At 54.5% G+C, this 11,599-nt stretch overlaps 1 protein-coding gene across 1 annotated transcript in view; it reads left to right on the top strand.

Annotated features, from left to right (window-relative positions):
* Nucleotides 1-219: 219 nt before the first annotated feature.
* The window catches only part of ENG (endoglin), a 29,697-nt gene continuing 18,317 nt past the window's right edge, over nucleotides 220-11,599 (top strand). The window contains exons 1-2 of the mRNA XM_036855262.1: nucleotides 220-639; nucleotides 8,624-8,766. Of these exons, the coding sequence (XP_036711157.1) occupies nucleotides 573-639; nucleotides 8,624-8,766 (210 nt within the window). The 5' untranslated portion in view covers nucleotides 220-572. The remainder of the gene's footprint in view (nucleotides 640-8,623; nucleotides 8,767-11,599) is intronic.

The raw sequence follows: 11,599 nt of genomic DNA, 5'->3' as shown, positions 1-11,599 counted from the left end.
TGCCCCCTGGGGGCTGCCAGATGCACCCCACCAGCCAGCGCTGGAGAGGGTGGGATGGGAGGGTGGGGTGTGTGGGGAGACAAGCCTGGAGCCTGGGTCCTCCCACCCCACTGCCTCCCACACGCCCCAGGGCCCCCCACCCAGCGACAAAGCCCGTGGCACTTCCTCTCCCCGCCTGGCAGGCCGCCTGGCCCGGCCCCTTGTCTAAGGAAGCGCATTTCCTGCCTCCCCGAGCCAGGCTAGATGAGCCGGGAGCTCCGCACTGCTGACGCTCAGACCCCAGCCTCCATCCGCATCCACAGGCCGTGACTGCCGCCGCCGTCCACAGGAGCCCCGCAGCCCCTTCCCGCTCAGCCCTTGGTCAACGACCCCCGGCCTGGCCCCGCGCCCCCGTGCCCACTTCTCCTGACCCCTCGGCCGCCACCTCAGAAGGCTGGAGCAGGGACGCCGTCGCTCCAGCTGCCTGCTCCCCTTGGGTCCCCGCGAGAGCCCACGCCGGCCCCGGCGCCCGCCTGCAGCCCTGCCCCTGGACACCGGCTAAGGCCCAGCGCACAGATCCCCGGGTGGACAGCATGGACCGCGGCACGTTCCCCCAGGCCGTCGCCCTGCTGCTGGCTGTCTGCAGCCTCGGTCCCACAAGTAGGTGTCCAGGGCCCCGGGGTGGGGAGACTCGGCCCCCAGGTCACAGACCAGGCCCCAAGTGTTCCGGGCCTCCTCCGTGTGTCCCGAGCTCACGTCCAGTGGAGCTGTCCTGGGATGTTTGGACAGCCCAAGACAGATGCCACGGGGTGACCAACCATCCCGGTTTGGCAGGACGAAGATCTTTCAGCCCTAAAAGTCTCAGGCAAACAGGGATGAGTTATTTACCTTAACTCTGGCTACTCTGGCTTCTGCCCTCCCAGCTACGTCCAGTTTCTCCCCAAGAAGCCCAGGTCCCAGAGTGCTGTGCAGCCCCTGGAGACTCTCCTGCCCTCTCTGGGCCTTAAGTTTCTCATCTGAGGAACGTGTGGGATGGGAGGGTGTGCGGCCTCACAGTCAGATCGTGGGCTCTGGGTTCAAATCTCATGTCATTATTTCCTCGCCGTGTGATCTCGGCCTCTGAGCCGAGTGGGGATGGTAGGAGAACTCCCCTCGGGGCTGTTGGGAAAGTCGGTGGTGAGGCAATGCTTATAGAGAGAGGCAGGCTGGTTGTTTCTGTGTTGTTGTTGTTTTAGGATTAGTTTTAAATTCCTCTACCCTCACCTACCCCGGGATCTGTGAATGGCTCCCGGAACCCTTCGGACGCGGCGCTCTCTCTGCTTCTACCCAATTCTCTACTCCTCAGAAAGAGTACAAGATGCGGGCACGGGCCCAGACTAGGTGTCCTGCGGAGGCTCCTCAGCCTGGGGGCTTCTCCAGGTGGTCTTGGCCTCTGCTGTCTTCTGAAATGAGCAGATGAGGGGCAGTGAGGAGCCAGGGACTCCCAGCCCTTCGTCCCACTCACTGTGGGCCTCGCTGTGCCCTGCCCCTCATCCGCCTAAAGCCCCAGGACAGCCCTGTGGACACCCCTTCACCTCCGGCACATCCAGGACCTCCTTAAAGGATCGGGGGTGGGGGGTAAGCATGGGAACAGCGGCCACCCCCTCCCCACCCTACCCTAACCCGCAGCATTTGCAAGTCCCTAACCCTTGATCTCTAAAGCTCTTACCACTGCCTCACTGATAGACAGGAATGAGTCTCAGACATTAAGTGACCCAGCAGGGATTTGCCCCAGGCCTGGGCCTCCCTTGAGCGCTTGCTCTTGACCACGGGTGATACAGCGACCCCTCTTGATACAGCTCCTAGTCACCCTGCAAGACTGCGGCCTTTATTGCCCCATTTTACAGGAGGGGAAGTGGAGGCTGTGACCCGCTAAGTTCACACAGCTCAGACAGAAGCCCTACCTGAGCTCCATGATAGGCCCCCAGGCCACCCTGCCTTTCTCCCACCTCCCCCCACATTCTAGCTTGATAACACTCTCTTCCTCTAGGTCATCAGAGAAAGATCCTCGAAGCTCTTTAGGGCCTGGTTTTATAGGATCGAAGGCACTGGTGTGCTGGCGAATAATGAACAGCCGAGTGGGGGGTGGGGTGGGGTAACGTTTGTCAATATCCACTGTGTAAATGTTCCCACAGGGCTGATTTCAAGCTATCAACTCAGCAGACTCAGAGTTGGGGCGGGTGCACAGTAATAAACCTTTATCTACTATTTCCACCACACAGATATTACAGACGTAGATAACCTCAAGAGCACAGATAATACAAAAGGGAATAAAATAATTAGGGAGTAATGAGTTTTGATATTTATTAACTTTTAAATATATATAATTTATTTAATTGTTAAGCTTATAAAATTTAATTTTTAATAATGGCTGTGTTTAAGAGCCAACTGGAAAAACTCCTGAAAATGTATCAATCTGCTTCTGCGAGCAGGTACTAGCACCCAGTGATCATAGGGCTCAAGGGCACGCCAAAGCATCCAGCCCAGCTCATCTTCAGTCTGGGAAACTGAGGCCCATGGAGGGCAGATGGGGACCAGGGCCAGGGTGTGGAAGCCATATCTCCACGCCAGGGGAGGGGGTGGGAGTGCTAGTGACCCAGGCATCCTCGTTCAAGCTGGAGGGGGTCAAAATGGGATGAAAACATGTCCCAAATGAGTCCAGCCTTCTGGGAACACAGCTTGGCAGAATCTTTCAAAACCATAACTCGTGTAACAGACTTACCTTGAGAAGTCAACCCCGTGGAGTTACTTGACCAACTCTGTAAAGATGTGTGGTCCGTAGGTACCTGTAGCAGAAACCGCACGACTGGAAACCACCCAGTGTCTGCCAGCCTGGGCCCTATGAAGTGGTTGACTATGCAGTGGAACCCTACACAGCCGTTACCGAGAAAAAGCTAGCTACAGATCTACATTGCTGTGGACGTATGTCTGGGACACACTGTCAGGTGTCCAAACATCAATGACTCCATTTCTGTAAGAATAAGTAATAACACACAATATGCACAAAGAAAATCCCCATGTCACTCTTCTTTAGCACTGGGTTCCTCTAGAGGATTTTCATTTTCTAAGACACACGTTTTTGTCATGTTGGAATTTTTTTTTTTAATTGAAGTATAGTTGATTTACATGAATTTTTTTAAGAACAAATATGTAGAGATTTTTAAAAAGCGATTTAGCCATATATTCGCTTTAGTCCACTCCTCAAAGGAAACAGAAAAGAGGGGAAAAAATGACCTCCCCGGCTCCTTTATTAGTATGGGTACTGTGAGCATGCTGGTGGATTGCTTACTAGTTTTTGTCTAGCTTTTTAAGGTAATTTTAATGCAGGTGGATCAAATTTGGAAATCTTGTGTACCCTTCTTATGTCCCAGAAGTTTTCTGTGTTGTCACGTGGACTCCATAACCATCCCATTGTGGTTCTAGAATAGTCTCTGCCTCAAACGTGCCATCTCATCGTTTGCCTAATGAATTCTTTATTGTTGAATACTTAGGTGGTTTCCCCTTTGGGGCCAGTTATAAATATCACTTCCATGCACGTTTTTGGTACATGCATCTTTTCCTGTATTTTGGAGTATTTCACTTGGATAGAGTCCCAGAAGTGGAGGTGCAGGGGATCGTGGCCCATGTTGGGTGGCTGGGATCAAAGAGTGTCTCCTAAGTGTGGATGAGCGTTCGCTGGAGGATGGGGTAGAGGTGAGACTTGGAGTCCCCTGTACTGCTGGCCACATGTGTGAGGGTCTGGGACTCCCTGGAGAGGGGGGCAGGACATGTCCTGCTAGGGATGCAGGACACAGACCACAAATATCCATCTCTTAGAGTCTGCATTGGGGCAGCTTCCCATTTGTCCGGAGGAAAGGGAGGTTGAAGCAGGAGCCGTGTGAACCAGGAGACAGTGGGTCCCTGGGGACGGTGGGGGCATGACCATTAAGGTTCTCACTTCAGCCAGACAGACGGTGACACTAAGACCCAGAGGGAGAGAAAGAATTGATGTCTCTCTCATGCGCACAGATGGGTCAGTGATGGGCCCTCTGAGGACAGGCCTGGTCTATTTATTTGCTTGAGGACCTGACGAGGGATCTGGGCAAGAGGGAGGGACCACCTCTTCTGTGTCCCCAGTGCATCAGGCAGCCCTTTGTCTCTATACCCAGGTTACAGACGAAGAAATCAAGCCTCGGGACAAGTGACAGGTCCAGGCTTCTTTTCTTCAACCCAGGTTCTTTTCTCTGCCTCTTTGGTGGCCTGGGTGGGTGTGGAAGGCTTGGAACGCTGATTGCCCTGGCTCCGGAGCAACCTCCCCCTTCTAGCTCCAGCTTTGGGGCCTCAGCCCTGGAGGCTGAACATGACCCTCATCCAAGGCTGAGCTGACTTCAATACCTGTGATGGGGTGGGGGTGAATGCCAGACACTGCTCTAGGCTTGTTTTGTGTACCATCAGACTTAACCTTCACAACAGCCCAATGAAACTGACACTCCTGTTACCCCCATTTTAAAGCTGAGGAGACTGGGGCACTGACAGGTGGAGGAATTTGCCTGAGTAACACAGCTCAGAAATGAGCAGCTGGGGCTCGGGCCCTGGACCTAACCATACACCGCAGTGCCTTAGGGAAGACGTTGAGGCTCTCTCTGTTGCCAGCTCCTCTCACCCCACGCATTAGGTTTCTTTCCTACACCTGCAGTGGCCCTCCCACCTAGAGCACAACTGGATGGGTTCTTTTGTTTTTTAAGATTTTTTTGATGTGGACCTTTTTTAAAGTCTTTATTGAATTTGTTACAATATTGCTTCTGTTTTACGTTTTGGTTTTTTGGCCACGAGGCACGTGGGATCTTAGCTCCCCGACCAGGGATCGAATGCACACCACCTGCATTGGAAGGCGAAGTCTTAACCACTGGACCACCAGGGAAGTCCCTGGATGGGTTCTGATGAGAAGATTTTCACAACAGGGTTTTAAAGGATGAATAGGAATTGAAGAGAAGTGGTCAAATAAAGGAAGACTATAAGTCTGGGAAAGGGCATGGCAAGGGCAAGGATCAAGGTGTGTTTGAAGGAAAATTTCACTTCTCCCCACTGCTGGACATAAATAACCGTGACGGCGGTTGCCAGCTCCTCACACATCAGGACCCTGCTTGGCCCTGTGCATGTGTCAGTTTACCAATATTCTCACCAATTCGTTGAGGAAGGTATTTTGATTATCACCATCCCCATTTTGCAGATAATAGCACTGAGGCATGGAAAGGAAGCTGGCAGGTAGCAGAATCAGGATCTGAACCTTCAGCATCTATCAGATCCCTGCACTTTTTAACTCCACTCCAGGTTATGGAGTATGGCCTTAGCCTGCAGACATCGGGCAGCCGGAGACAGACTATGGAAAAGAGTGTTGAGGTCTCACTGGTGGCCAGGCCCAGGGGCAGTGGTTGGGCTGGACACAGGGAAATCTCTGAGGCCACGATTGATCCCTGAAAGGAGCAAAGGGTGGCTGGGTAACTGAAGAAGAGGAAAAGCAGAAAAGATCCTTGTCAAAGAGGATTGGCCCTGGTTTCATGAAATAATCACAGCTACTGTGTCCAGAACACTTACTGGGTACCAGGCTCTGTACATGGGTTACCTCATGCAGCTGTTACATAGCCTGCAAAGTGGGTGCTGGGCGCTAAAGCTGGATTGTCTGGGTTCCAATGGGGCCCTGCCACTTAACAGCTGCGTGCCCTCAGGCAAATTCTTGCACCTCCCTAATCTTCAGTTCCCCCTTGTGTCAAATAGTTATAATAACTGCACCTACCTTGTAGGGCTGCTATGAGCATCAAATGAATGAACCCACATAAAGCCACAAATCAGTAACTGGAGCCCAGTAAGCATGATGGAAGCTGTTTTGCAAATGGGGAAACTGAGGCTCAGAGAAGTTAGGCTTTTGCTCAAGGTGACCAGCCTTTTTTTTTTTTTTTTAATTATTTATTTATTTTTGGCTGCATTGGGTCTTCGTTGCTGCGCACGGGCTTTTTCCTAGTTGCAGCGAGCGGGGGCTACTCTCCGTTGTGGTGCAAGGGCTTCTCATTGTGGTGGTTTCTCTTGTTGTGGAGCACGGGCTCTAGGCACGTGGGCTTCAGTAGTTGTGGCTCGCGGGCTCTAGAGCGCAGGCTCAGCAGTTGTGGTGCACGGGCTTAGTTGCTCCGCAGCCTGTGGGATCTTCCGGGACCAGGGCTCGAACCCGTGTCCCCTGCATTGGCAGGCGGATTCTTAACCACTGAGCCACCAGGGAAGCCCCAGGGTGACCAGCTTTTTTAAGAGGCAGAGCTGGGATTTCACTCAGACCATCCAGCTCCAGAGCTGGCTTTGCTTGACCATCATCCTCTCGGCCACCCAAGGTGCTGGGGGTGGCCATTTGGAAAGCCCCCAAGGTGGCTCTGTGCTTGTGGGTGGGGGAGGATAGGAAGGTGACAGAGGTGGAGAGGTGGCTCCCCAGTTGGTAGGTCTCTCACTCACCCGGTCACCCAGGGCCCCAGCGGCGCCTCCTCCAACCCAGGTCCCAGGAGCCCCAGAGTTTCCCTTGGTGCCAGGGGATTGTTTTCAGCTCTGTCTGGGCCCGCCTCTGGCTCCGGGAGACAGGCCCTGGGCGTCACACTCCCTCCTGTCTCCCCATTCTCGTCTGCGGAGCGGGGGCGGCCAGGACTCGAAAAGGCCCCAAAATAAATGGACCTCTTATCTGATCTCCCAGCCTGGCCTGTTATCTGATCATTACATAATGGCTAGGCCTGTGGCCTCTCCCGCTGGCTGACGCGCTGACGGCATGGAGGAGGTGGCCCCAGGCGGCCCCAGCAATCCGGGAGGAACTGGGGTTCCTGGAAGTCTGGGGAGGGGGCAGGGAAAGTCCGAAGGGAAGGAGGAAAGCGCTGCACTAATCTGCAAGCCAGACCCTGGGTCGCGTGGGGAGAGGTAGGTCCGAGCCCGGCCGGGTCAGCCACGTGTGCTGTGAATCTGGCACATCGCATGTCTCCGGGCCTCGGTCTCCCCATCTGTACAGGAGGACTAAGTAACAGCCAAGAAGTCTGTCTTCACTATCAGGGACAGGGAGAGCGTGAGGGGCTTGGTGGGTCCCAAGGGGGTGGGGGGAATCAGCAGCAGATGGAGCCAGCCCTGAGTCTACCTGAGCCTGAGACATCAGTGACCTCCCTCACAGAGGCCCCTCACCTGCAGGCCACCCTTTCCCACCACATCACCACCCCCCAGGACAGTCACTTCTTCTCCCGTGGCTGAAGCCAATCAAAGAACTGTGGTAAAAAGAACTGCCATACACCCTAGCTCACCTCTGCGGGTTGTGTGGGTTCTATTCTTACTGTCCTTTTACTGACGAGGAAACCAAAGCCCAAAGTGAAATAGTTCGCCAAAGCAGCATCAGTTAGTAAGTGTTGGGCCTGAGATTCAAACCCAGGTCGGCCTGGCTCTGGGGACCTTGCTTTTAATGAAAATGCCCTATAATGCAGGCACTCTGGCGTCCCTGGCACATAGGACGGGGCCAGGGTGAGGACTTATAAGCCAAGTGTCCTTGTCCCGGATTTATCCTTCCCAAGGTGTTGCCGGCGGGTGGTGTGGCTATGGCTGGGGTGGCTGTCTGCCGTCCTTCTCTGACCCCTGGGGGTCCTGAGCCAACGAGGTGGTGGAAGGAGGCCGGGTTAGGCCAAAGACAGCCCAATGGCCCGGGATTCAGAAGAAGCCTCCCTCCCCCCCTCCTCTGAGCTGGCGTCGGCTGGACCTGGACGTGCGGCCAGGCCCTCCGCGCCCATCTTTGATCTCCAAGAAAACAGGAAGTGAGCGCGACAAGATGGAGACACAAACTTCCAAACAGTCTCCCCTTCTCTGTCCTCCTTCCCTCCTCCGGAGCCCCCCCTTCCCCGGCACATTCCTCAGGACGAGGTGTAGGGGCCTCATTTCCTCTTCCTCCTCTGCTGGGTCAGGGTGAAATTCCATTCCCTTCCCTCAGGACCTGCGCTTCCGGGCAGCAGGCTCTGCAGCCTACTCCGGCAGCTGCCCTCTGAACCTGGGCTCACTCTGTCCATCGGGGCCAGGAGACTCTCAACCCTCCTTGGCCCGTTCCTCCCGGCCTCCTTGAGGCATAAGAGGGGAATTTTGGTCTCCTGATCCTTTGGAGTGGACCAGCCCAGAGGCTTGGATGTGGACACAGGTGGATCCTGCCACACATTTAGGGTTGCCAGATGTAGCGAATGAAAATTTAGGATGCCCAGTTTAAATTTTAATTTCGGATAAACCGTGAAAAAATTTTTAGTATAAGTATATCCCACGCAAAGTTTGGGATATACTTATTCTTTAAAAAATATTCATTTTTTTATTTATTCAGATTTAACTGGGTGTCTTGCATTTTATCTGTCAACCCGACACCTACTAGCACTGTGACCTCAGGCAAGAGACTTTGCATTTCTGAGGTTCAGTTTCTTCATCTGTGGAATGGGTATAATGATATCCACCTTGCAGGGTAGCTCTGAAGATGCAATAAAGCCCTTCACCAGTGCCAAGCACCCAGTAGGCATTTGGAAAGTGGGAGCAATTGTCACCACGTTGCTCTTAACCGGCCCACTCTCTGGCTGTGCTTTCCCAACAGGTCTTGCAGAAACAGTCTACTGCGACCTACAGCCTGTGGACCCACAGGTGACATACATCACAAGCCAGGTTTCTGAGGGCTGCGTGGCTCAGAGCCCCAATGCTACCCTGGAAGTCCACATCCTCTTCTTGGAGTTCCTAAAGGTGAGTGCCTGATGGCAGGGTCAGATGGGGACCCAGCAGATGGCCCAGGGCTGATGAGATGAGGGGAACCTTTCCTTGTGGCTGTCCCTGGGACAGTGGACTGAGTCCTCACCAGGGCCCCTGCCAGGAGTGTGACATCGGCATCTCATCTCACAGGGCCTGTAAGGGGTGGCATTTCTGGGGCAATCTTCTGGATGCCCACACAAGACCCTGGTGGAAAGGGCTGTGTTTGGCCGGCAGTGGAGTGGAGAAGAGCCGGGCGAGCTGTCATTCATGTACCTCCGTGATGGGGAGCTCACTGTTTCTCAGTGACACGGCTCTGCTCTAGGCAGCTTTGACCTTGAGACAGTGCTTCCCTCAGTTGAGCGCAAATCTCCCTCCCTGGAATGTCACTCATCGAACATCTGTGACCCGGCCAGGCAGCCCCCCAGAGACTGGAAGCCGGTGATGTCACCTCGGAGACCATTCTCCCCACACCAAGAAGGTCCATCATGAGTTTGTCTAAGTCCCTCTTGATAATAATAACATGTTTATTGAGCACTTACTATGTGCTAGGTACTGTGCTAGGCCTGGTAAGTACCAGGAACAGAGCTAAGCACCTTTCGTGTATTAAACCTCCTGAGGGCCCATCTGTCAGGGTCTGTTTCCCCACTTTTCGGAGGAGAGACCTGTGGCAGGCTGAGAGAGGTGAAGCGACATGCCCGAGGCCAGAGTTCACTAGATCCCTGAGACTCCAAGCTAGGCCGTCACCTGGGTCTCCAGTGGATCTCAGTGTTCAGCCGGCGCCTGGCCTGCCCGGGCTGGCAACCACACCTGGCCAACGCGGCCTCAGGTCCTGATAGCGATTTAGTGGTGTCAGCTCAGGATGAACTTGTGGCCCCCGAAACTGTTAGGTTGCCCTGCATTTGTGCAGTGATAAGACAGTGCCAAGACCACCAATATCGGGGGGGCCTGCTCCCCACCACCCTGCCTGCCACCAGGACTGTGGGTCTCGATAATCCCCAAGCCGAAGATAGCGCCAAACACACGTTGTGTGGTTTCCATAGCCATTGTAATTTTTTTCAAGTTTGGTAATGATATGTAAAGTGAGATTGCCCTCTGTAAGTTCATTACGTGTGTTCGGATGTTCAGGTCTCTGTGCCTCGCCTGGGTGGCACTGGGACGCCCCCAGCCCCAATCACTCAACAGTGGGCCAGTGTCAGAGAAGGCTCCTGGCCAAGCACCCAGGTCTATTGGACACAGATATGTAGACAGACAGCCAGGACCCAGATGATTGGTGCTTTCTGGGGGAGCGCGGGGCAGGGGTAGGTCAGCTGCTATGGGATTAGGCCGGGCTTCGTGGAGGAAGCAGGAACACTAAGAACGGCCAGAGTTCACGGAATGAAGGAGGCCGTGGGGAAGAGCAGAGGATAGAGTGAACGTACAGGCAGGAAAGTGGGACTCAGTTGAGGCCAGCGTGTGATTCACTGCGTCGTGAGCTTACAGTTCACCTCGGGGCAGGGCTGGGGAGATGGACAAGCCCCCATCGCCGTAGTAAGGGGTTCGGTCTTTATCCTGTGGGCAGTGACTGTCATTGGAGGGTTTTTAGGGGCATGACAGGGTGCTGCTGTAATATGTCATCCTAGAGCTCATGACCACAGAATCTCCCTGTCACACTCTGCCTCTTCCAGAGAACTCAGTCCATGGAGTGTCCGGCTTTTAACTCAAGGAGTCAGGCTGCAGCCTCCAGGACCGCTGGGCCTGTTTGTTTGAGGGGGTGATGGAGAGAGCTGGGGTTCAGGAGATGGGGGCTCCAGTCCTGGACCCGTCACTGGCCAGCACCTCGTATCGTGCCTGGCATGCAGAAGGGACTCCTTCTCCCCACGCTCCGATAGACACACACTTCCTGGGCTAAGGGACCCACCAAAGAATCACGGAGTAGCAGAAGCTGGCCCAGGGCCTGGAGGATACCAACGACTGTTTGTTGAATGTATGAATGAATGAATGCATGAAAGAATGAATGTACTGCCATGTGACCTTGAGGCCAGGGTTAAGAGCATGGGCTCTGGAGCCAGAAAGTCTTCGAATTGAACCTTACCCCCCACCACTTACAGGGGCACGACCTTGGGCCACCTCTCCAAGCCTTGGTTTTCCCTGGGAAACATGGAGATGATAATCATACCTAGCTCACAGGGGGCTGTGAGAATCCAGTGGGGTCGCACAGGCAAAATACTGAGCTCGGGCCTGCCCAGAGCCACTCTCGATGTTCAGTAGCTCTGCCTGTTGTTATTATAACGTCTCCTCTGTGGGCTCCGTGTCTCCCCCGTCAATACCCTCATTCGGCTGAGCACGCTACAGTGTGCAGCACATCTTCACGTCAGTCAACTAATTTGATCCTCATAGGTTGTTGCTATGAGGCGGCTGAAACAGGGACTGTGAATCCATTTGCAAAGGGGGCAGCTGAGGTCTAGCCTGACGGAGCTGGGTGCTCCTGGCCTTCTGGCCCCAAGGGTCGAGCCCATGATCCCACCAGATCTACTACCGTGACAGCGAAAGACCCGTGGCTCCCCTGGGAGACATCTTCCTCCCCAGGCGGCCCCCAAGAAGGGGGTCTACAGCCCAACAGTCCTCGCCGGGTGCCTGCTCTCTGCCCAGCCTGTGTTGGGCATTGATGGTGCAGAGAGAAAGCAGATCTGGTCCTTGCCCTTGAGCCACTCGCAGGGGAGGCAGAGGTGGGTATGGGCATCCCTGGCACCAAGTGATGGACTCGGCAGCTGGGGAAGGGGATGCAGGCGCCTGCGGGCCCCGGGGGCATGAGCACTGAGCGTGGAGGGAAGGAGGCATTAGGGAAACG

Source organism: Balaenoptera musculus, chromosome 6 (genome assembly GCF_009873245.2).
Source record: "Balaenoptera musculus isolate JJ_BM4_2016_0621 chromosome 6, mBalMus1.pri.v3, whole genome shotgun sequence".
NCBI classification, from domain to species: domain Eukaryota; kingdom Metazoa; phylum Chordata; class Mammalia; order Artiodactyla; family Balaenopteridae; genus Balaenoptera; species Balaenoptera musculus.
Note: the sequence above shows the minus strand (reverse complement) of the source record. Positions and strands in the feature narration are given on the sequence as shown.